The 24,877-nt window shown below is 46.8% G+C and overlaps 2 protein-coding genes across 2 annotated transcripts; one reads left to right on the top strand and one right to left on the bottom strand.

Annotated features, from left to right (window-relative positions):
- Positions 1–11,476: 11,476 nt before the first annotated feature.
- On the top strand, positions 11,477–13,943 carry MIND_01235400 (uncharacterized protein; the record flags this gene model as incomplete). Its single annotated transcript, XM_037368849.1, has 4 exons — positions 11,477–12,007; positions 12,067–12,216; positions 12,260–12,385; positions 12,432–13,943. The coding sequence occupies 4 exons, from the start codon at positions 11,477–11,479 to the stop codon at positions 13,941–13,943; spliced, it is 2,319 nt and encodes a 772-aa protein (XP_037214817.1).
- Positions 13,944–14,754: 811 nt separating this feature from the next.
- On the bottom strand, positions 14,755–16,241 carry MIND_01235300 (uncharacterized protein; the record flags this gene model as incomplete). Its single annotated transcript, XM_037368848.1, has 7 exons — positions 14,755–14,763; positions 14,810–14,994; positions 15,042–15,206; positions 15,246–15,326; positions 15,377–15,734; positions 15,782–16,048; positions 16,095–16,241. The coding sequence occupies 7 exons, from the start codon at positions 16,239–16,241 to the stop codon at positions 14,755–14,757; spliced, it is 1,212 nt and encodes a 403-aa protein (XP_037214816.1).
- Between the last annotated feature and the right edge of the window lie 8,636 nt (positions 16,242–24,877).

The raw sequence follows: 24,877 nt of genomic DNA, 5'->3' as shown, positions 1-24,877 counted from the left end.
AGACCACGCCTAAAATCGTCCTAAACACTGGAATAATTTTATTTTCAATGTTTGCACACTCAGAACACAAAAACATGCATAAACATGCAAAACAATCAATTATGAGCAGTTGTACAAGTTCTGGACTCATCTAGACCCTAAAGCGCAGATAAGGTTCAGTGGGAGAGTCATTTGGAGTCATAAGAAGCGCCAGGCAGTGCAGGCTTCTAGCCGGGAAGCACCCAGAAGGCTGTGGAAGAGTATGACTCATGAATGACTCCAACGGACAAATAAGGAAATATGACTCATGGGAAGCGCCAGGAAGGTTCTAGAGCCACAGCCACTATGACTCGAAGTTCTAGAGCGTCCTAATAAGGCATAGAGCGTCACATAAAGTCACAGGAAGTCGAATTATTAGCATTTTGGGCTATTTGGTGTTATTTGGTTCCACTAGGTATATAAGGCTGCATGTATTTTGTGATAGGCAATCAATTAATCCCCAGAAGGCTGGTAGTTTGTGACACCTCAGCCGTCACATCTATTCAGTTTTGCTGTGGAAATCAACTCTCTAAATTGCAGGATTAAGTTGCAGGTGCAGGTGCAGGATAAACAGGTGCAGGTGCAGGTAAATTGCAGGTTACTAATATTGCAGGTGCAGGGGAGTCGAGCCATATTGCTCCTCCATCAATACAATCACATAACTCTTTGTTTTTGTTCATTCTAATCGAAAGCAAACTCAAATAATTAACAACAATTCTTTGAAGTAAACTTTAAATTCGCTAGTTGTTTCCTGCAACTCGAAACCCCGAACTCACACACACACAATAGTTAGGATTTGATTTGGTTAGAGTTTGATTGATCATTAATCTGCTCTACTGCACATTTTCTAAGTGTATTACCGGGGTAGTGCTTCGCCTGAACAAATCCTCGTTGGAACGAGGCCAGTAGGAGAACAGGAATGATCGGTAAGGGACTGATGAAGATAACCCGACCAAGTCAGCGAAGCGTGGGTCCGGGCGCAACAACGCAAACTCGCCATCCTCGACTTGACGCTCCCAAAACTCAAAGGAGAAATCGCGCAAGTCCGTGGAGTGGGCTTTATACGCATCTGCAAACGACCGCCAGCGCAAGCAGGCACGATGGAGGGGGCTACAGGCGTCGCAGGCCCGACGTACAGGGCCGGGGAGCTTCTGAGGGGAACCCCTTCGCTGTAGCCTCGAATAAATCGGCGGTAGAAGTTGGTGAACCCTAAGAAAGCTTGCACATGCTTCACTGTTCTGGGCTGCGGCCATTCCATGACACCTTTGATCTTCACGGGATCCATTTTCATTGAGTTGTGCGAGATAATCACTCCCAGATACTCAATCTCAGTGCGTTCAAATTCACACTTTTGGGTTTGAGATAGAGTTTGTGCTGCTGGAGAACCTCAAGCACCTGGCGAACAATCTTCTGATGTTCCTCCAGTGAATCCGTAAAGATAAGAATATCGTCAAGATAGACGACAACGTGTCCTTCATTGATCAGATCACGTAAGATGTCATTCATCATTGTTTGAAATGTTGCCAGGCAATTGGTAAGCCCAAAGAACATGACTAAGGGTTCGAACAGTCCTCGGTTGGTTCGGAAAGCTGCCTTCCACTCGTCTCCCTCCTTGATGCGCACATTATTATAACCCCAGCGAATGTCAAGCTTTGTGAAGTATCGGGCACCTTGGAGCTTATTGACAAGCTCAGAGATCAAGGGCAGAGGATAACGGTTTTTAATCATCATCTCGTTTAACTTCCGATAATCTTGCACAGGTCGAAGAGAGCCGTCTTTTTTCTTGACAAAGAAGAAGGCAGACGCCATCGGTGACTTTGATGGTTGGATGCGTCCGCTCTTTAGGTTTTCTTCCAGGAAATTGTCGAGCTCTCTTTGTTCATCACGAGACAGAGGATAGATTTTGCAATCTACAGCCTTAGAGTCTGGCTTGAGTTCGATCGCATGATCCCATGGACGACATTCAGGTACTAGGGTTCGTCCTAAACAGTCTGATACAACTAGAGCTCCATCTCCAGCTGATCTTGCAAGAGAACAAGCTAAGCATCAAACAGAGAATAGAGCATCTGCTTGGGCTGCTGTTGCATCCAGTTCAATACAAGTAGAAGTTCCAGACACACCATCTCCAGCTCAATACAAGTTCAAGCTTGAGTCTGATAGTGAAGGTTCTGACTCTGAAGTTCAACCAGTCAAAGTCAGTACTCCACTAGGTCAATTTCACAAATCCCCAACTGCGCATATCAAGAGATCAAGTTCTTCTCCAGAACTTCCCAAACCATCTGTTGATTTTAGTGCTATCCCAGCTTTGAATTTGAACCAAACACTTGGTGTTTTACCTTTCATATTACCAAGGGGTAAACCACAAGTTCAAGTTCAACAAGAACCAGTTCAGATTGTGGCACCTTTACCACAATTTCCACTTGTTATTCCACAACCACAAATTCAACCACAAGTTCAACCAAAGACATTAAAAGGAAAAATGTCTACTTTAAGTAATACTGCTGCATTCAAAGTTCCACAACCATGGGATCAAAGTGCACCCAAGTTTACAACAGAAGACCCAGATGATTTGCAGGAATATATTGACCAAGTTCAAAGAATAATTGACAAGGGCAAAATTCCTGTAGATGAACAGAAAGAATTGTTGACCAGTTACTTGCCATTGAAGAAGAGAATTATATGGCAAGGATTGCCAACATATAAGGATACAAGCAAGACTTATGTTGACTTTGTTACAGAGGTCAAAACTTGTTATCCAGAATTAGAAGAAGTTAGACTTGGAAAATTGTCAGAGTTGGAAAAACTTTGTGCGAGAAACCAAGGAATTTCTGCAATTGAAGAAGGCAAGCTTAGACGATTTGGGCTTGAATTTTCAAACCTTGCAGATAAGTTAATGGCTGCACCAGCCATTTTGTTGAATAAAGAGGCATGTCAGAGATATCTCAATACTCTTGAGGGATCTTTTGCTTTAAATTTGCGCATGTCAATTTCAACAAGAAATCTATTGAAGGGAGAGTTTCAATCAACCAGTACAAGTTCAACTAGTACAACTGGTGTTGATCCTAGAAAAGAAGATCCAATTAAACTCCCTGAATTAATTAAGATGGCAGAGAAGCTTGCATCAACAGGAGGAGTTGATAGTACATTTGGAGCACTTGGAGCAAATACAGTTACTTCAGGGCGCTCTACATCAACCTTCTCTATTGCAAAAATAAATGAACATCATGAGAATAGACTGGAAGCTATAGATCAACAGCTTGCAGAATCAAGAGACTCAGTTCAATTATTGAAAAAGCAGATGCAAACTAATCATGAAGAGATGATGAAAAGGTTTGAAGAGAATATGAAATCAAATTTGAGGGATACCCCTCCACATATGAATTCTGTTTCTTCTAGGTATAATAATTCAGGTAATTTTAATAATAACAGAAATAGAACATCTAGTCGTTCAGATGTTTGTTTTTATTGTGAAAGTAAAGACCATTATGCAAGAGACTGTCCAGTGAAAGGAATTCACTATCAAAAAGGATGGTTAAAATTGGTAAATGGAAAACAGAAGATGGGTGATGATACTATGTTACCATCTGGTTCTGAACCATTGAGTGATCGTGTAGAGAAGTACTGGGCTAACAAGATGGGCCATAGTAACTTTATGCAAATGGATGATTATCCTTTTGAGTTAGAACAGTCAGAAAATGATGTTTTAATGGATAAGATAAATTCTCTGCAAGTTCAGATCAATAAACATGATCAACAGTTGAATAAGGTTTCAACACCTGTTCAATATCAGCCAGCGGTGGCTCAACCTGCCGCTTTGGGGCCCTTGAATAATCCAGATGTTGTGAATGCACTTATGAATTTATTGAGTGGAATGTCACAAGTTCAAGAACAATTTGTAGCAACAAGAGGAGGTAAAAACACCTCATCTGAATCGGATTTTTGAAGAACTCGAGGAAGGAGGTGGATCAGTCTTCGAAACCTCCGGAGAGAAAACATAAATCAGACTCATCTATAAATTGGAGAGAAAAAGGAAAGAAAGATAAACAGGATGATGTTGAAGAACATGTTCCTGTGATCTCAAAGAAAAGAGGAGTCAGAATTACTGACACAGTGGATGAAATTCAAGACACACCTGTGAGGGAGTTGCCTTACAAGTCAGTTAAACCTTTGAATACTGTGGCTCGAACTCCGGTAGTATCCAAAGAGGAATTTCCATTCAAGCAATTGGAATCTGAAAATGTAGAAAAATCATACAGAATCAGAGCACCAATTCAGCGTGAAGGATTGACTGAAGAGGTGATTCAAAGAATCCATAATACTGAGGTTTCACTCAAATTAGGTGATTTGTTTGGAATTTCACAAGAATTGAGAGAAGGAGAAAGATTAAAGTTAACCAAAGTGAGGCAGAAAGTCGAGCCTCAGGAGTTGAAATCTATGCAATATGTTGACGAAATTATGCTACCCCATTCAAATATGCAAACCTCAAGTTTGGATAATGATGCACTCAATATGGATGAACTTCCTTCTGTTCATGGTGTATTTATTACAAGTTCTATGATGACTGGTAAACCAGCTGGACCACTTTCAGTGATTGCCAAAGACCCTTATTTGCAGTATTTAGAAAGCTTGGATGAGGATGAAAATCCAAAACAAGTTTATATTGCAAAGAACAGTTATATGGGCTATCTGAATAGTGTGAAGGACCCAACTAGCTTAAAGCAACTTTATGTGGCAGAGGACACTGCTCCATTGAGAGTGACCTTTCCCAGTGTTAATGATAAGGGACCAGTTGAATCTGTTCTAGACTCAGGTTCACAAATTGTGTCTATGTCTTTAGAGCAAGCTAAAGCTTCAGGACTCAAATGGGACCCAAGAATTCAAATATTTATGGAGAGTGCAAATGGAAGTATGGAAAAGTCTGTTGGCTTAGCCAGAAATGTTCCATTTACATGGGGAGAAATGACTGTATATTTGCAAGTGCATGTCATTGATGGCCCTGCATACAAAGTTCTCTTAGGGAGACCTTTTGAAAATTTGACTAAAAGTCAAGTTGTAAATTCAACAGATGGACAAATGTTGACATTGACAGATCCAAATACTGGAAAGGCATGGTCTGTCCAGACTTATGACCGACTCAGTGATAGGGAGAAAAAGTCAAGACAGTCTAGAAAACCAAAAGTTGAGTCAGTGCCTGATCAAGATCCTAATTCACAGTCGGGTTTTCATCAATCTTCGATGAATTCTTGAATGAACAAGATGGAGAAGAGTTGGCAATCCAGGTTGAATTTGAAAATGATGAATTTAAAATTAGTAAAGTTTTCAGACCTCAGAAAACTAAATTCACACCAACTGAGGTTAGAGAAGCATATATCAGTGCTTCAGTAGAATGTGAACAGATGAAGAATGACCAGGCAGCATCAACATTGTTTCAAGAATTTCATTCTAGGCCAAAGAAGCCAAATCCAGATAATGGAAAATCATATGAAATTTTCACTTGGAGCACTGTCAAAAATGCAACAGAGAAACCTAATGGTCAGAAAGTTCATTCAGCTATTGGTGTTAGTGACAAAACAGCACATGTACTTGAGGGTGATATGCGCTGTATATGTTGTCAATCAGTGGATTTTATTTCTCCACCTGTTAATAATAATTATGCAAACCAAGAATCAACACAAATTGAATCAGTGTTTGCAGGCAAGAAATATAAGCCAGTTGGACTTAAAGCCAGGCCAGTGTATACTGAGCTTCCAGAGAAGTACAGGATTAAAAGACAAATAATTGGTGATCCACTTGAGGACATGCCAAAATTGAATCCAAATCCACCAGACTTTAAACCAACAGGAAGATATACACAGGAGCGAAAGGAAATGGTAGAAAAGCTCCATGGTAATGATTTTCTACAACCAGAAGAATACAAAGTGTTGCACCACTTAATGAGCAATCAAGAGAGTGCATTTGCTTGGAATGATGAAGAGAGAGGAAGTTTCAGACATGACTTCTTCCCTCCAGTAGAGTTTCCTGTCATTGAACATGAAACTTGGGTTGAAAGGAGTATTCCTATTCCAAGAGGTCAACTTGAAGAATTTTGCAAAGTCATCAAAAAGAAAATTGATGCTGGTGTTTATGAACCATCAAATGCAGCATACAGAAGCAAATTCTTTGGAGTGATCAAGAAAGATGGCAGGAGCATTAGATTAGTGCATGCCTTGGAACCTTTGAATGCAGTGACAATTGCACATTCAGGTATTCCACCAGCAACAGAAGAACTAGCAAACCACTTTGCAGGAAGAGCATGTGGAGGTTGTCTTGATTTGTATTCAGGATATGACCACAGAGATATTGCAGAGGGTTCAAGAGATTTTACAACATTTCAGACACCTTTTGGTGCACTGAGACTTGTGAAATTACCTCAAGGTTGGACTAACTCTGTTCCAATTTTCCATGATGATGTTACATTCATCTTGCAAGATGAAATTCCTCATGTGACAATTCCATACATTGATGATATACCAGTGCGTGGACCAGGTTCAAGATACCAACTAGCAGATGGGTCATATGAGACTCACCCAGATAATCCTGGAATTAGAAGATTTGTGTGGGAGCATTTTGAAAACATAAATCGAATTATCCAGAGAATCAAATATTGTGGAGGCACTCTGTCAGGTGCAAAGTCAATTATATGTGCAGATGAGTTCCATGTTGTGGGACATCTGTGTTCATTTGAAGGCAGAAAACCTGATACAGACAGAGTAGGAGTTATTCTGAGATGGGGTCCTTTGAAGGATGTCTCAGATGTCAGAAAATTTCTAGGAACAATTGGTGTCATGAGAATGTTCATAAAAGACTATGGTATTCTGGCAAGACCAATTCAAAAGTTGACTAGAAATGATGAAGACTTCCAGTGGGGAGAAGAACAAGAAATTGCAATGGATAGGTTGAAGCAAGCAATTGCAACAGCACCATGTTTGAAACCTTTAAATTATGATTGGGATTCAGACATTGTTTTAGCAGTAGATACATCTTGGATGGCTATTGGCATTCAGATATATCAGCTTGACCCAGCAGATCCAAAGAAACGATATTATGCAAAGTTTGCATCAATTACTTTGAATAGGAGAGAGGCTAGGTTCTCTCAGCCTAAACGCGAACTTTATGGGCTTAAAAGAGCATTAGAAGCGATGCAGTATTGGCTTCTAGGATGCAGACATCTAGTTGTTGAGACGGATGCGCTCTATATCAAAGGTATGTTGAATAATCCAGGCATGGGTCCAAATGCAACAATCAATCGTTGGATTGAGCAAATATTAATGTTTCATTTCAAGTTGAAACATGTCAGAGGTGTGAACTTTCCTCCAGATGGATTGTCTAGGAGAGAAGCACAACCTGGAGATGAGGAATGGTTCCCAGATGAAGATGGATTTGAAGATGGTGAACCTCCACAAGATCATCCTGACTGGGATTATTCTGCAGAACAACCTTTGGAGTTTGAAAAATTCAAAGAGGACATTGATGAAAGAAGTGGATATGTTCAGACATTGTCAGGAATGGCATCAGACATATCAGACTTTTCTCAAGAATGTAACATGGCATCAGAACAGGAAACTGCTCAGATCACATATGTTGAATCAGTGTATAAGGCAGAAGGATTGGTTATGCCTGCCTATATGTACCAGAAACCAGAGAGTGGATTATTGCCACAACTTGAACTTAAAGATGATCAGAAGAAAAGAGAGCCATATGTTGAAGATCACAGAAGTGAAGGTGCAAAGGCTCAAGATCAGAAAATCAAGTTAGTAAAATTATGGTTGCAAGATCCATTGAAAAGACCTGCTGGTATTGGTCTTAAAGAAAATTTGAAATACCAGAAATTTATAAAATATAGTCGGAAGTTCTTCTTGAGTGAAGATGGAAAACTATATCACAGGGGTGATGACTCAATGCATAAATTAGTTGTGGACAAAGAGCATAGAATGTATATGCTTAGAGCTGCACATGATTCACTTGGACATAAAGGTGTATTTGCAACTAAAGCATTGATTGAATTGCGCTTTTGGTGGCCAGACCTTGAAAGTGATGTGAAATGGTATGTGAAAACATGTCATAGATGTCAAGTTAGGCAGAAGGCATTAATTCGCAGTCCACCAGTAATCACTGCTACTCCAAGTATTTTTCAGAAAATACATACAGATGTGATGCATATGAGTGAAACCTCAAATCAGTGCTCATATATTGTTGATGCAAGATGTGCATTGTCAAGATATCTTGAAGCCAGAGGTTTAAGAAAACAGAATGCAGAATCAATTGGCAGATTCTTGCTTGAAGAAATAATTTGCAGATGGGGATGTCCAAGTTGGATTGTTTCAGACAATGGGACTCCTTTCATAACAGCCTTAGAATGGCTAAAGAGCAAATATGGAATTGTTGGTATACAAATATCAGCATATAACTCTCAAGCAAATGGAGTTATTGAAAGAGGTCATTGGGATATCAGACAATCACTCAGTAAAGCTACAGGAGGAGACTTGAAGAAATGGTTCTGGTTTCTACCACAAGTTTTGTGGGCAGACAGAATTACAATTAGAAGAGGACTTGGGTGTTCACCTTATTTTGCAATATGTGGAGCACATCCAGTCACTCCTTTGGATTTAGAAGAAGCAACTTGGCTTGTTGAATATCCAGATAGGTTGTTGACAACTGATGAATTAATTGGATATAGAGCCCAAGCTTTAGCAAAGCATACATATCATGTGCAAGATATGCGGAAACGTGTAGCTGCTCGGAAAAAGCATGAAGCACAGATATATGGAGAAAAATATAAACATGTCATCAAAGACTATATTTTTGAACCAGGAGACCTAGTGCTTGTCTGTGACATGGTTGCAGAAGGTTCACTAAGTGCCAGAAATCAAAACAGGTGGAATGGACCTATGGTTATCATTGCAAGAAACAAAGGTGGATCATATATCATTGCAGAAATGAATGGTGCACTGTTTCATGGCAAGGTTGCCAGGTTCAGGGTGATTCCATATGCACAAAGGCATAAACTCAGTCTTGGAAAGAAAGTTCAAGAATTGATTGATATTTCACAAGACAAACTAACAGAATTAATTGAAGAAGCATCAGGAAAAAGCAGAACCACTATATAGCGCTATGTTGATTACATAGCAGTTGTAGCCTCGTTGCTAAGTACCCCTGAATGTAGCACCTTGTAGCCAATGGTATGACAACTGTTGCACAATGTAGCAGACTGTAGCCAGGTCAGCAGCTATAGTAGCACCGAGTTGCACAGTATATCCCAGACCGCACCACCATATCTAGCACACCATTGTATCAAGCAAATAATATAATAAATTGTACTTTCATGCTGCACTATTTACTTCGACGTTAAGCTCAACGGCCTGCAACTCCAACAGTGCCCGTTCCCGATCAGCGTTGTCTAAGCCAGCACTCTCCCTCGTAACCGGTGCAGCCCCAGCCGCCTTTCTAAAGAGTTGTTAGCTATGGGAATTGGTGATGAAGGATAAATGTACCGGCATTCATCATGGAGTCGCTGTCGGATGGCGGTGGTAACGTTCGGTACCAATGCTGCCCATTCGGTGACCGCCTTGAGATGATCTTGATAGCGAGCTTTATTGGTCACCTCATCGAAGATTACTTTTGCTGGTCGTTGTCCAGTACTGAAGGTATCAATGTGGAATTCAATCTAACGAGTATGAGATGACAGCAGCTGAAAAGAACAGAAACATACAATGGTGAGGACAAGAGCCAAGGTGGAGACAGAGATGGGGCTGAAGAAGGTCGGATGCTGTATTCCGCGGCTATCCGATTGCGAAAACCAGGCAGCCTGGATGATTGACTTGATGACTGGATTTTGCGCAAAAGCCTTCACGGGTCAAAGGATTCTATCAACAGCAATGAGCATGCAACGAGAGCAATGAGATAACATACACGGTAATGGAACGCTCCCTTAGTGAGTAGGCTGGCAGCGTTGAGCTTGATGCCTTCCGTGTCGCCATCGAGAAGCTTGTAGTGGGTCGTGACAATCGGCTTTGCAATCGCCACAAGGGCGCTACGAGCATGAGCACCGTATTTAGTAATCTGGAAGATATCAGACCAGGCGTGCGCATTCAGTAACGGTAGACATACCATTGTCGATACCCGATGTGTCAGCTCCATCGGGCCTGACTCTGTCTGTAGCTCCCCCCAGATGACCTTCACCCAGCTAGTAGCGATGTCGAGACCCGGAAATGAGTCATTGGTCCAGATGTAAAGCTCAAACTTGTGTTGAGCGGACTGGACCCGCTTTGCGCAGTCGGGTGTCAAATCTTTGAGGTGGGTGCGAAGACCGGCGGGTGGTTTTCCGTTCACAAATGTAATCTTCACCACCGGGAGGATCGTTTCGATGCTTGTCGTTGATCGTTTGGGGGTACGGCTTGACTGAGAGGAAGTTGTAGGCGATGCAGCAGTCACGGGTGAGGATGGCCGAGGGGAGCGAGAACGAGAACGAGAACGAGAACGAGGGTGGGAATGAGCGCGGGCGCGGGAACGGGAACGGGAGCGGGAGCGGGATCTGGGACGCTTGCGCCGTACCGCAGAGCTGAAGGTGGTGTCAACGAAACCTGGCTCCATTTCGTCACCACTCTGTCCGGGAGTGACTCTGGTGGTAACGACAGCTGTATTCGTATTGACGGTTTGAAGAGGAGCTAGAATGAGACGTCAGTAGGCAGCACCGAAGACCCTGCAGATGACGCACTACGTGGGCTTCGCATAGGTATAATGACCGGGACATCGACGCCGGTGGATTTGCGGACTGTTTTGACTTTCGAAGCAGACGAAGTAGATGAGAAAACACCCTTGGAAACGAACTATCCAGTCAATAAGTCAAGTATAGAGCTCTTGCTATGACACACCTTGTGCGAGAAATTGGAGAGCGGGACATCGTCTTGTTCTTCCTCTTCAGCAGACATGTCGGAGGTTTCCTTCTCCCGGAGCTTGGCTAGTAAATCATGACACAGTAGGTTTGGAAACTAGGAGAGCCACGTACCAGCAAGCTGTTTATTCTTCTTTTTCTCCTTCTCGAGCTGCTTTTGTGTCGCCGCAAGCTTGGCCTTCTCTTTCGTCTTCTCGCGGTCCTCTCCAAAAAGCGTCAACATTGAGATGAAAAGAAAGAGCATACACGTACTGTTCTCCTGCACTTTTGCGGTGGCCTTAGTCTTGCGACGACCACCTGTAACCTTCCCACTTGCAAGGTCAAGATGCGGGACAGGCTTGTGTGGACCATTACGGACGGGCGTCTCTTGAGTATCGTCATCTTCGCTCTCAGAGCTATCCGAGGCAATGAGCCGTGCCATGAGGACGGGTGGTGAGGAGGGAAAAGCAAAGGGAGGATGTGACGAGTCAAGAAAAAAAAATGCTGTGACGCGCGCCACAGACTTCCGATTCTGCCCGAAACTACCCGATGCCGCGCTCTGCAACAAGAGGAGAGCATGCCTGCCCATTCTGTGCTGCCAACCCCAAGACCAATGCCGGCTTACACTCGCATTACGCTCAACGGCCAAGCTGTCGACGGCAACTTAGCTTAGTTCTTGAGGCCAAGTATGCGGCAGCCCCGCCACTGCCTGAAGCTACCCAGCCGGTTGGGTACGACGAAATGGCTCTTGACACCGAGCCGCCTGCCAACGATGTGGTAGCCCAGCAGCCATACTTTGCTCCGCATACCGCTGTCGACAACGCTGCTGATAACGACCCCGACTTGGATGCGCCAGGTTCCGAACGTTGGATTGAAGATTTCCCGGAGCCTGCGGGATGTGTTCTGGATGGTGGAGCGAAGGGGAAGACTGCGTTCGAAGTGTATCGGGAACAACAAGAGGAGCTCGGTCTTCTGCCGTGGGGTGATTTTGAGAGTGCGGGAGACTGGGAGCTGGCAAAGTGGCTTGTGGAAGCAGGAGTGAGTCGGGGGAAGATAGAAGAGTTTCTCAAGCTTGAGAAGGTACGCACGGCTGCCACATTTCCTTGACATAGCCATAAACTCATGTCCATTTCCCACAGATTCGCCACGGTGCAAAGCCGTCTTATCACAATGCATATTCTTTTTACCAGAAAATTGACTCCTTGCCTGCGGGACCAAAGTGGGAATGCGAAATGCTGCAAATTACTGGCGATATCCTCGATTCGGATGGCAATCCAGTCACCGAGGAGGTCGAATTTTTGGCGACGCGATACATTAGAATGCATCAAAGAGATTATGGCCAACCCAGCCTTCAAAGATCATATGTTCTATGCTCCCCAGCGCATCTATCGTGACGAACAGTGTACAAATCGTGAATATGGGGAAATGCACACTGGTGATCGGTGGTGGGAGCTACAGGTATGTCACATTGACTCTGTCCCCGTCGGGTACTCAATTTGGATAGGAAAAGATACCTGCTGGGCATACTGTTTGTCCCATAATCATCGGAACGGACGAGACACAGCTGTCGAATTTCAGTGGCGATAAGAAGGCATGGCCAGCATACGCGGCTCCCGCAAATGTGTCCGATGACGTCCGGCGCAAACCCAATTCGCATGCAATGGTTCTTATCGGCTACATTCCTGTCTCGAAGTTCCAGTGCTTTTCAAGAGCCAAGGATCGCTCTGCTGCTCGACAAGACCTTTACCATTACTGCATGAAGGTCCTTCTCAATGGGCTGATCAAACCGGGCAACGATGGTGTCCGCATGCTCTGCGCCGATGCGCACTTCCGAATGAACCACCCGCTTGTTGTCGCGCACCTCGCAGACCATCCCGAGCGCTGTCTCGCTTCCTGTTGTGCCGAAAACCGCTGCCCGGAGTGCAAGGTTGCTGCAAACAAGCGAGGCGACCCTATTCGTTCGCGTCCGCGAGAGCCTGGGGAGACAATCAAGATATTGCGCAAGCAGGCCGACGGTCTGGATCCGCCTGAGTTTGAAGAGCTAGGTCTTCGACAGAATGATCCGTTCTGGAAGGACCTGCCACATTGCGATATATATCGCTCATTTTATCCCGACCTCCTGCATCAACTCCACAAGGGGGTTTTTAAGGACCATACAGTTTCTTGGGCGACAGAGTCTGTTGACGGGTCAACGAAGGAGAAGGAAGCCGAAATTGACAGGCGATTCAAGGCCATGCTGGACCATCCTAGCCTTCGACACTTCCAGCAGGGCATTTCCCTGGTCTCCCAGTGGACGGGGAACGAATACAAAAACATGGAGAAGGTGTTTTTAGGCGTAATCAATGGTGCTGTCGAGCCTCAAGTCATGCTTGCAGTCCGTGGAATCCTCGATTTCATTTATTACGCACACTTCGAAACTCATACCGACAAATCCCTTATGCGCCTTGAGGCTGCTTGGTTAATGTTCCACGATAACAAGGGCGTATTTCTGCGCACTGGTATTCGTGAACACTTCAATATTCCCAAAATCCACGCAATGCAGCATTATGTTGCACTCATTCGACTCGGAGGTTCCACCGCGGGAAAGAGTACTGAATTGAGCGAGCGTCTACACATCGATTGCGCAAAAATGGGCTACCGAGCTTCAAATCGCAAGAATTATTTGGCCCAAATGACTCAATGGCTCAGTCGACGTGACGCAATCTACAAATTCTCGGCTTACCTCGATTGGGCGGTGCCAATTTATCACGCCTCTATTGTGCCTCCTTCGGAACCAGCAACGACTCCAAGCAGCATAGCGGCAGCCCCAGTTACAGCTTCCCTGCCATTCAAGATTGCAAAATCAGCACCATTTTCTCTTTCGGCTCAGGTTCTGGAGACGGAATTCGGCGCAAACGACTTCCTGCACCATCTCGAGACTTTCCTTCGGTCTGAAGCTATCTACCCATCCGATTTTGACAGTATCCACACCAACTTTCCTGTTTATAAACCTTCATTAACCGTAGTTGCCATCTAATTCCCCAATTCTCTCGGAAAATTCCAATTGACTACACCTCTGAAAAGGTCTTGGATCAGGCAAAGACATTTTATCTGAATCCCTATCTTCGACACATCGATTTTGTACTACTTTCTGGAGTTGAATAACATCAGGACTTGTAGAATTGAATACATATTTAGCTGCCTTGTTACAGTAGTTATCGAACTGTACATTGTTTCACAGTTTGCTACACTGCGCTACATTGTGCTACAGTGTGAAGTGGGATGCTACAAATGCTATAATTCTGCCCTCCAAGCTACATGGCTTTTCTTTTTTCCTGATGAGATGACTCTGAAGAAATTGAAGATCAGGGCAAAGACTTACAGTTTAGTGGTGTAAGATTGCGCCCATCATCAGACATTGATCAGTCAGACTCAGACTCTGAAAGTTCTGAAGTTGAAGATCAAATATCTGAAGAGACTGAAGTCGTTGATCAAGGAGATCAGTCAGGATCAAGAAGATCAAAGAGACTTAGATCAGATCAAAAAGAGCGCAGATAGAGTGTCCATTGAAAAAGGAGACAAGTACAAAGTGCTACAGAGCTCCAACCACCCTACTGACCCCAGAAACCCTGTAAAGACTGTGCAGTAAATGGCATAGTACAAGTAAAGACAGTGGTAAAGAAAAGGACAAGTCAGATCATATCATGTCATGATGGTCATAAGTCATAAGGGTCATAAACGGGACATATTGAGGAAATGATGGGCATAGGGGGGACAGAAAGAGAAAAGAAAATCATTCTTAGCAGTATGCTGGGCTGTGTTGAACATCAGCACAGTACTCGCACGGTTTAGGCCGACTGCGAATTGAATCAACAACGGAATGTAAATATAAAAATAACCCACGGAGTCGGAGGTCTTGGAGCTGGAGGCACCACCAGATTTCTTACGGCGGGGCTCGCTACTAGCAGCCAGGACGCGCTTCTCGAGGGATTTGATCCGTTTGGTGCGGTACTCATCAGCACGGTCGATGTCGAGAACGGGCGGCGCCCAGTAGGACCTCTTGGCAGGTCGCGGATCGCGGCGAGAGGCTGCGAACAATCAGAAGATAAAACGAGAGGTAGGAATGAAGACCTACGTCCGGACGGAATCTTGTCTTCCGTGGCCGAGACAACTGGACCGGCTTCGACAGCGGCCGAAGCAGCGGCTTGCGCGGAACTACCGGAGTTGATGGTAGGGCCGGTGGCTGCATCAGCAGGCTGGGAGGTGGTGTTGGTGAAGGAAGTTCCCTCAGCGGGAGCTCCTACAACAATGAGACAGGCCAAATAGATAAGATATAAACCTACCAGAGGGCTGAGGCGCAGGCTGATTGAAGACATCAGCCGCGAGAGCAAGGCTTCGTGATGAAGGGAGCTCACCGGAGCTGTCGTTGCACATCAGAGATGTCACAGAACAGCAAGAAATGAAACGTACCAGTGGGAGTAGGTTGAACGACGACGGCATCAGTGCCGGAATCAGTCAAAGCAAGAAGCGGGATGGATGGCATTGGCTGTAAAAGTGAGATCCACATCAGTGTTCGTTGAAGGACGGCGGCCAGAAGCGAGGCCAAGATGACCAAGTAGAAGCCGATCCGAGCTAGGACACGCACCAAATTAGAGTCTGCATCGATCTCCATGGATGATGCCTCACCATTGCTGGAAGTGGACGTAGTTGCGATGGTAGGAGGAGGAGGCAACGGCGGGAGAGACTCAGTGGACGAGGATGAGGAGGACGGGACAGGAAACATGTCCGCGTCGTGCGCTGCTGCACCAGTGTCGATGTTGAGGCGGCGCTGAAGATTGCTCAGTGCGAAACAATATGAAACCATCAAGCACTTACGCGGGATCGTTGAGCGGACCCGAGCGCTAGCTGGCGCTGCCGGCGGTTGAATTTCTGCAGCCGGGCCTTGGCGCGCTTCTTCTCGTTCTTGTCAATGAGATGGTAGAGGGCAGCATCACCGTAGAAGCGACGCAAGGTGTCGCTGAGGTCGTCCCGGCCAAGAGCACCACGCGGGAGACGACGCTCGTACTCCTCGCGGACTTTGGTAAGGCCACGAAAGAGCGTGGTGTCCTTGCTGACCGCACGCGCATGTTCGGCGGCGGAAGCCTAGAAGAAAAATTAATGGGAGATTAGAAATGGACTATTCACCCACCCAGACACCCGCTTGAGCGATCCAGTGGTTGTCGGCGTCAGATGGCGACTGGAATGTCGCTTTGTCGTTGTATTTGGCGGCGCGGAGAAGCTGCTCGCGACGAGCATCAGAGATGGGGAGAGTTCCAAAAGCAAAGGCAGAAGTCATAATGAGCGTTAAAGTGGTCGTGAATGCTCGACGAGTCGATGCAGAACGGAACTACGCACCATTGCTTTTATACCCTACCCGCCGATTGCTCGCAGCTGGGAAGAAAACTCCAACTGGGGACAGTTGGTAGCGAAAGAAAAGGGGAGGGAAGCATAAGAAACATGAAATACGCACCAAAAATTTCGTTCCAGCATCGTGGAACCAATTGAACGGTTCAGAGCGCTGCTGTAGAGGTCGATTGAACTCGAATCTACCGTCGGATGACTGAGACGACGAGCGCAGGCACATGCTACATGTGCCTGAGGATGAACAGACGGTGAGAACTTCCTGCGTTCTCAAATGCCTCGAGGCGGCAGGAAATGAAAAGATACCGGATGGAGCGGGATTTTGCCAGGCCCAGAAGGATTGCTAGGTTCAAATGGACGCATAAGGAGATATGGAGATGATTGGAGCGACCGGGAAAGGAGATTTCCGGTCAGCAATAGCAAATGTATGAGTCGGATTGGTGGACGCATACACGGATACAAAGATCGTATTCTAGCTGGAAACAAGGTTTAGAGATGTTAGTGATCGAGAGGACAAGTGGTAGGACGCACCCGACAGACTGGAAAGTCCTCCAGCGAGCGCATTGCGCTCCCTTCCATCTCCCTCCCAGCGCTCCTTCCAGCCCTTCCATCCACCCATTCACCGGCCCTAACCCCACCAGAAGAGCTCCAGAGCATGGGAGCTTGCTATAGGACACCACAAGGCGGTATTTGCGAGGCCAGGCGGCCAGCAACGCAAAAGACGACGAGGAAGAGAGCAGAGAGTGTGACGTGGCATTCGTGATCGGAGAAGTCAGCGATCGCGTCAGCGGAATCAAGTAAGCGGCAGCCCCCGATCAATAGCCGGCTACTGGCACAATTCAACCGGTTTCAATGCTGGAGTAGGCAGAAATGAGCCGCGTTCAATGGCAGAACATAAGTTGCGAGCTTATTAAGCTCAAATATGGCTAATAAATCGCACAATGTCCTGTTAAAATGCCAGAAAACACAAGAAAAATCAGAAAATATTACTGGAGGTCCTAGAATCAGTTCAGACCAAATTGATGATGTTGTGTGTCGGTCACACATCTGTGACATGGCGAAATATGATTTAAACAGAATTTCTAGACATTCAAGAGAAAATATGTTCAAGGATGAGCTTGACTAATTTTAGTCAGCTGGTCCATATGATCGAGAACATCTCACAAATAACAAGGCAAGATAACCATGACACTGACTTTGGAAGATTCCAAATGAATTTTCCTTTGAACTATAACTTATACTTATAGGTGATAGAGGAGTTTGGAACTTCTCAACTGCAGAAAATGAAAATCACAACAAGTGTTCACCCATGGTTTGCTGAAAAATGTAGGCACCCCATGCCCAGTGAAAAATGTAGCTGGAGGCAATGAAAAATGTAGTTGCTAAAAATATGTGCTATGTTGACCGTGGACGGTCAATATTTATGAAAAGGGGAGATGATAGGCAGGCAAATAGACCACGCCTAAAATCGTCCTAAACACTGGAATAATTTTATTTTCAATGTTTGCACACTCAGAACACAAAAACATGCATAAACATGCAAAACAATCAATTATGAGCAGTTGTACAAGTTCTGGACTCATCTAGACCCTAAAGCGCAGATAAGGTTCAGTGGGAGAGTCATTTGGAGTCATAAGAAGCGCCAGGCAGTGCAGGCTTCTAGCCGGGAAGCACCCAGAAGGCTGTGGAAGAGTATGACTCATGAATGACTCCAACGGACAAATAAGGAAATATGACTCATGGGAAGCGCCAGGAAGGTTCTAGAGCCACAGCCACTATGACTCGAAGTTCTAGAGCGTCCTAATAAGGCATAGAGCGTCACATAAAGTCACAGGAAGTCGAATTATTAGCATTTTGGGCTATTTGGTGTTATTTGGTTCCACTAGGTATATAAGGCTGCATGTATTTTGTGATAGGCAATCAATTAATCCCCAGAAGGCTGGTAGTTTGTGACACCTCAGCCGTCACATCTATTCAGTTTTGCTGTGGAAATCAACTCTCTAAATTGCAGGATTAAGTTGCAGGTGCAGGTGCAGGATAAACAGGTGCAGGTGCAGGTAAATTGCAGGTTACTAATATTGCAGGTGCAGGGGAGTCGAGCCATATTGCTCCTCCATCAATACAATCACATAACTCTTTGTTTTTGTTCATTCTAATCGAAAGCAAACTCAAATAATTAACAACAATTCTTTGAAGTAAACTTTAAATTCGCTAGTTGTTTCCTGCAACTCGAAACCCCGAACTCACACACACACAATAGTTAGGATTTGATTTGGTTAGAGTTTGATTGATCATTAATCTGCTCTACTGCACATTTTCTAAGTGTATTACCGGGGTAGTGCTTCGCCTGAACAAATCCTCGTTGGAACGAGGCCAGTAGGAGAACAGGAATGATCGGTAAGGGACTGATGAAGATAACCCGACCAAGTCAGCGAAGCGTGGGTCCGGGCGCAACAACGCAAACTCGCCATCCTCGACTTGACGCTCCCAAAACTCAAAGGAGAAATCGCGCAAGTCCGTGGAGTGGGCTTTATACGCATCTGCAAACGACCGCCAGCGCAAGCAGGCACGATGGAGGGGGCTACAGGCGTCGCAGGCCCGACGTACAGGGCCGGGGAGCTTCTGAGGGGAACCCCTTCGCTGTAGCCTCGAATAAATCGGCGGTAGAAGTTGGTGAACCCTAAGAAAGCTTGCACATGCTTCACTGTTCTGGGCTGCGGCCATTCCATGACACCTTTGATCTTCACGGGATCCATTTTCATTGAGTTGTGCGAGATAATCACTCCCAGATACTCAATCTCAGTGCGTTCAAATTCACACTTTTGGGTTTGAGATAGAGTTTGTGCTGCTGGAGAACCTCAAGCACCTGGCGAACAATCTTCTGATGTTCCTCCAGTGAATCCGTAAAGATAAGAATATCGTCAAGATAGACGACAACGTGTCCTTCATTGATCAGATCACGTAAGATGTCATTCATCATTGTTTGAAATGTTGCCGGCGAATTGGTAAGCCCAAAGAACATGACTAAGGGTTCGAACAGTCCTCGGTTGGTTCGGAAAGCTGCCTTCCACTCGTCTCCCTCCTTGATGCGCACATTATTATAACCCCAGCGAATGTCAAGCTTTGTGAAGTATCGGGCACCTTGGAGCTTATTGACAAGCTCAGAGATCAAGGGCAGAGGATAACGGTTTTTAATCATCATCTCGTTTAACTTCCGATAATCTTGCACAGGTCGAAGAGAGCCGTCTTTTTTTCTTGACAAAGAAGAAGGCAGACGCCATCGGTGACTTTGATGGTTGGATGCGTCCGCTCTTTAGGTTTTCTTCCAGGAAATTGTCGAGCTCTCTTTGTTCATCACGAGACAGAGGATAGATTTTGCAATCTACAGCCTTAGAGTCTGGCTTGAGTTCGATCGCATGATCCCATGGACGACATTCAGGTAGAGAGTCAAATGATTCTTTAGCGAACACTTTGACAAACTCTCGATACTGATTGGGAATCTTCTCCTCGGTCATTCGTTCTTTGTTTCGACCAGCTTCTTCCGCCATTCGCTGTGCTTGGGTGTCCTTCAGTCGGAGATCAACTGCTGGACCAAAGTCCACGAGCAAGATCGACTCTCCTTCTTCCAGATCAGGGTCGGCTTGGAACTCTTCATCACAAGCATTGCATTCAACAGGGCAGCGAGAAAACTTGATCTTTTGGGAGCGCCAGTCAATTTCAGGGTTATGTTTGAGAAGCCAATCGTATCCAATGAAGACACGGGCTTTACCCAGTCCAGTGACAAGGAAGCGTTGCATTTCCCAATGATCTCCAACACCCATGCGTAGTTCGACATAGTGTGTTATTTTGCCGTGAGTGTTCTCGGTGCCGTCTGCATTGCGGGCGATAATATGAGAGTCCAGCTCTTTCAACTCAAATCCTTCAGCTTGGGCATATGCTCAGTCAATGCAGGTCGTTGTGCAACCATTGTCAAGCAAAGCCTTTATTGCGCGAACCTTGCCAGTCTCGGGAACCATGAGAGTTATTGGGACCAACATCTCATAGCGTTTACGTTCCCATTGAAAGTCTTTCAGTTCCTGACTAAGACGATCTGGCTTGGTTCTAGCTTGTCGCAGCAGCCTCTTGCATCCGGATAGAGTCTCGAACCCTAGTGTGCGCTGGGACTGGAGGTACAGTCACATCAGCCTCCGCCTCCTCACTTCCTCTCTCAGTCTTTGTTGATGCGGTTTTTTCTCCGCAGGCCTTTTGGAACTCAGTCCACCACTCATCTTTCTCAGCACGCTTTTGTTCCTTTAAGTTATGAAGACGATTCTGATTTTGCAAAACATGGATACGACGAGAGTTGTAAAGGAATTCATGTATGTCCTTTCGTAACGAGTCCGAGTCGGTACCATAAAAAGAGTCCGTAGCAGGCATATCGGGAGTCGCATTTAATTTACTGAGAGGGGAATAACGTCCATATTTTGAATCAACAATTTTGGATCGCTCCGTCTCCTTGGCCAGGGGAGAGGAGTGCTTTAAAAACCCGCCTCAAGCAACTTCTGGATCAACTGCGCCAACGTGCCATCAAACTTGTCACCCTCATCAACCTGAGCCATCAAGGCCCTGACGCTGAGTTTCGTCTGAGGGGGGTCCAGGCAGTTGCGACTAATGTGACCAATTTTGCCACAGTTGAAGCAGCGCAAGGGTTTCCACTTCTGTCGAGCGCGGTCGACGTCCATGGCATCGGGATCTTTAGCAGGCGCGGCTGCTTTTGGTACTGGGGCACGTGGGGCGGCGGGCGGAGTACGTTGGAATTGAGGTATGAAACCAAATGTCTGTCCGCGGCGGCCCAAACGCAGCCTGTTCCAAGACAAGTTGGCGTTGATCTGCATCAGACGCTCTTTCCATTCCAAATAGGTCTTGGGTAGGGCAGTGCCTTCCACGTAGATAGGACCAGTGATCTCCGTATTGACCAATTCCTCAAGCAGCTGGATTAGGAACGCATCGTATGCATAAGGCTTGGCATTGGGACTATAGCCAGCCTGTTCTGCCAGCAATTCGAATGACTGGAAGAAATCGGTCAGCGACATCTTGTTTTGATGAGTAGTCGTCAGCTTTAGATGCGCCGCCTGTGCCACATTTGTGTCCTTGAACGAGAGTTCCAGCTCTGCAATGAGGTTTTCGAATGTATAGGTAGTCGCCAACACACCACTCTTGAGGGTTCACTTTTTCCAATTGTGCACCCAGTCAGCTGCCGTACATGCAGAAGCATCTGCGGATCGAAGGTATGAGATCAAAAACCAAATTCGTTTGTGATCAGTGTCGAGCGCATCAGCGTATGCCGCAATATAGGTAGTGACGGAATCATAGAAATTTTCCCAAAGCGATTTCTCGCCAGAGAAGAGAGGAGGGGGGTTTGCGAGCACGACACGAGACATATTTGTTTGTGGATGGGGTGCGGGCGCAGGTGTGGGTTGGGGTATGGTTGTGGGAGTAGGTGTGATGGCTAGAGTAGCCAGTGCGGAGATAGGAGATGAAGGAAGAGAGTTGAAATAGAAGTGGTTGAATGGAGAGGGGAGAGGGGAGAGGGAAGAGAGAGCGGGGCAAAGAATTTCTTGAAGACTCCTCAGAAGGAGCCCCTGACGAGAGGTCAGGGATCAAAGCGCGCGGAGAGCGCCACAGAGGATGGACCGGAGAGTCCGTTGTCGGGGGTCCAAGAGACCTGTTGCGTGAGAGGAATCCACCGGGGCCTTCTACGACACACCCCGCACTGGACGAACTAGGGTTCTCCGAAGATTGCCCCTGCGCTCCTTGTAGCAGCTATGACTCTACGAAAGCACCTGGGTTGGGCCAGACATCTCTCTTGCAAGTACGAAGCGCGTGTCCTCTCGAGTGGGTCCCTTGGATTGTCGTCTCCGAGTGTACCTAGCCAAGAAGAAAAGAACCTAGAGCAAAAGGACCTAGAGCAGACGACCTAAAGCAGTAGGGAAGAGGCGTGGGAAAGGGATAGGAGGAAAATTGGTGATAGTTTCGGGGTAGGGGAGTGGTTTGGGTAGGTGCTAGGAGGTAGGAGGGTAGTCTTCGAATTATGTCACAAACAACACCAATTCAGAGGATGCCAGTTGGCCAGTAAAGGCAAGCAAGAAGCACCGTGAAAGGATATCGTAAAGATGATGGAATTCGAAGACTGGGGTACAAGACGAAATCTACTCTACTTATATACACTACTACCATGTGTTTACCATGCCTAATACGAGAGGCAATGACGTCATACTTTAGCCATGCCTTTACGTGCTGTTTGCCTCATGTCCAACTCCACGCTGTCAAACAACATCAGCATCGACATCTGATGATCCAATCATCATCTTATCGTCCATCTTATCTCCTCCTTGTCTTATCTTATCAACCAGGGCCAGAATAAAAGGTTTAAAGGGCAAAGAAAAAAGGTTTTTAAACCCAGGGTTTGACAGAACAGGGGGTTTGGTTGCAAGACCAATTTTGAGGCAAGGTTAATGTCTCGGAATCGCCCTGGACCGGAGTCAAAGTCGGAATCCCGGCAATGGTGTTTGGGGTGCGCCAGCTGTATCAGTAGTGGGGGAAGCCTGGGAGGCAAGATGTCACGGTTCGGGTCGGGCCGCCGGGCCACGGGGCCAATTGGGCCCATGCGGGCCCGTATGCCCACACTCCTCAACGCTTCCCCCATTTTTCTAACCCCTTCCCTTCACCCCTGCGGGGCCCTACGCAACGCACCAGCATCCAAAGTAGCTTCGGAAGGCATGACAAGTGCGGGGATGACAGGAGTAACAGAGAAGGAGGGGACAAGTGGCAGGGGCAGTGACAAGGGGAGGACAGACTCGTACTCCAAGCCTGAGGCACCAAACCTGGCAATCTTGTCCGGTTGATCCTGTAGAGAGTTTCTTCTTCTGTAAGGGCAACCCCAGAGGCCTGAGATCAAGGTCCTAGCAGGGGAGGATCCAAAGCATGAACATTGGTAAGTGAATACAAATGAAGCTGACCTAGCAGGGGAGGATCCAAAGAGAAGAAACTCTAAGGGTCTGCCTGCTAGGTAGCTGACTATATACTGCTTGTCCGTAGCTGCCGCTGTCGGGCACAGACGGCTTGGGCGGCATCGCAGGCGAGGTCCCAGGGCGACTGTCGGGAGGGCATTGATGGATTGGTGATTGTGCAGGCAAGATGGAGGGCCGGACTGGAGGAAATGTACTTCTCGGGGGTTCCGTGGTGCCTCCAGACATTCCGATAGTACAACCGGGCGGCTCCGACCGCATCTATTGTCGTATGGCACTCAGTGAAGTGAGCGCGCTTACCAAGAGCATCGACGACTACCATGACCGCGTCGTACCCATGAGCCTCGGGGAGCTCGACGATGAAGTCCACCGTGACGGTGTGCCAGCGTTCGGGGGGGACTTCGGTCGGGTGTAGCTCTCCGTGCAGGAGCCTTCGGAGGGCCTTCGTGCGGCAGCACAAGTCGCAGGTCGCAACATAGCGTCCGATATGGCGGGACATCTGTGGCCACCAGTAGTTGCGCGAAACCAGCTCTAGGGTTTTGAACCGCCCGGTGTGTCCGGCGACTCGCGTATCGTGGCAGAGCTCGATGATGCGCCTCCTTAGGTCCTTGTCTTTGGGGACTATGACCTTGCCGCGGAAGTACAAGAGATCGCCCGAGACGGCCCACTCGTCCGAATGTGATGAGTGGGGGCCCCGAACTTGACCTCGGACCTTCAAGAGTTGCCGGGCCGTCAGGGCGCAAGAGGGTGACGTCCGAGTTGTCTTCGGAGATGCCGTGGTCAGGCCGGCCGAGAGAGAGCATCGGGGCGGCCCATCTGGCGACCTGGGACGTGGTGCAGCGTGAAGTCAAACCTAGAAAGATACAACAACCATCGGGGTAGAAATTAGCAAACCCCAGAAACTGCTGGACGTCCTTCTTGTTTTCGGGCGGAGGCCATGCGGAGACTCCGGCGACCTTAACGGGATCCATTTCGACGTGGTTGTGAGAGATGATAACCCCCAGATACTCAATCGACGATTTCTCGAAGTCGCACTTCTCCTTGCGAAGGTATAGCTTGTGCATTCGGAGTCGCTGAAGGACTTCGCGGACGATCTCGCGGTGCTTACGGAGGTCCGAATGTGCGATAAGGATATCGGCAAGGTAGATCACACTGGGGGGCACAGCCTACGGCGTGCCGGAACACGCGGCCTGACCCCGTGACTGACTCCGGGCCCACCTCTTACCTACCGCGTTCCAACCGCGTTCTTGCCTCTTTCAAATGGTGTTACTACAGATATGTAAGGTACAGTCAACTATCCTTACTCATGAAAGAAACTGATGCCACGCGGTTCCGGCCCGCAACCCCATTAGCCGAACACGAGTTTTCTGACGATCATGCTAGGATCACGCCGTGCGCGACACCGCTTCTCTTGACAAAACCACCACCACCTCTCGGCGTTTCTCCCGACACGCAACTGGGTGTTGCCCTCCAAGACTGAACCCCGAGGGCCGGGCCGAATAACGGCAATAGCAAGAGAGGCGGGGCCTGGACAGGGCAGCCAGGGAGGAGTGGGGTTAGACTC

The sequence above is a fragment of the Mycena indigotica genome (assembly GCF_014461135.1).
Source record: "Mycena indigotica strain 171206Taipei chromosome Unknown Mind.scaff0012, whole genome shotgun sequence".
In the NCBI taxonomy this organism is placed as follows: Eukaryota; Fungi; Basidiomycota; class Agaricomycetes; order Agaricales; family Mycenaceae; genus Mycena; species Mycena indigotica.
This window is presented reverse-complemented; position numbering and strand designations above follow the sequence as displayed.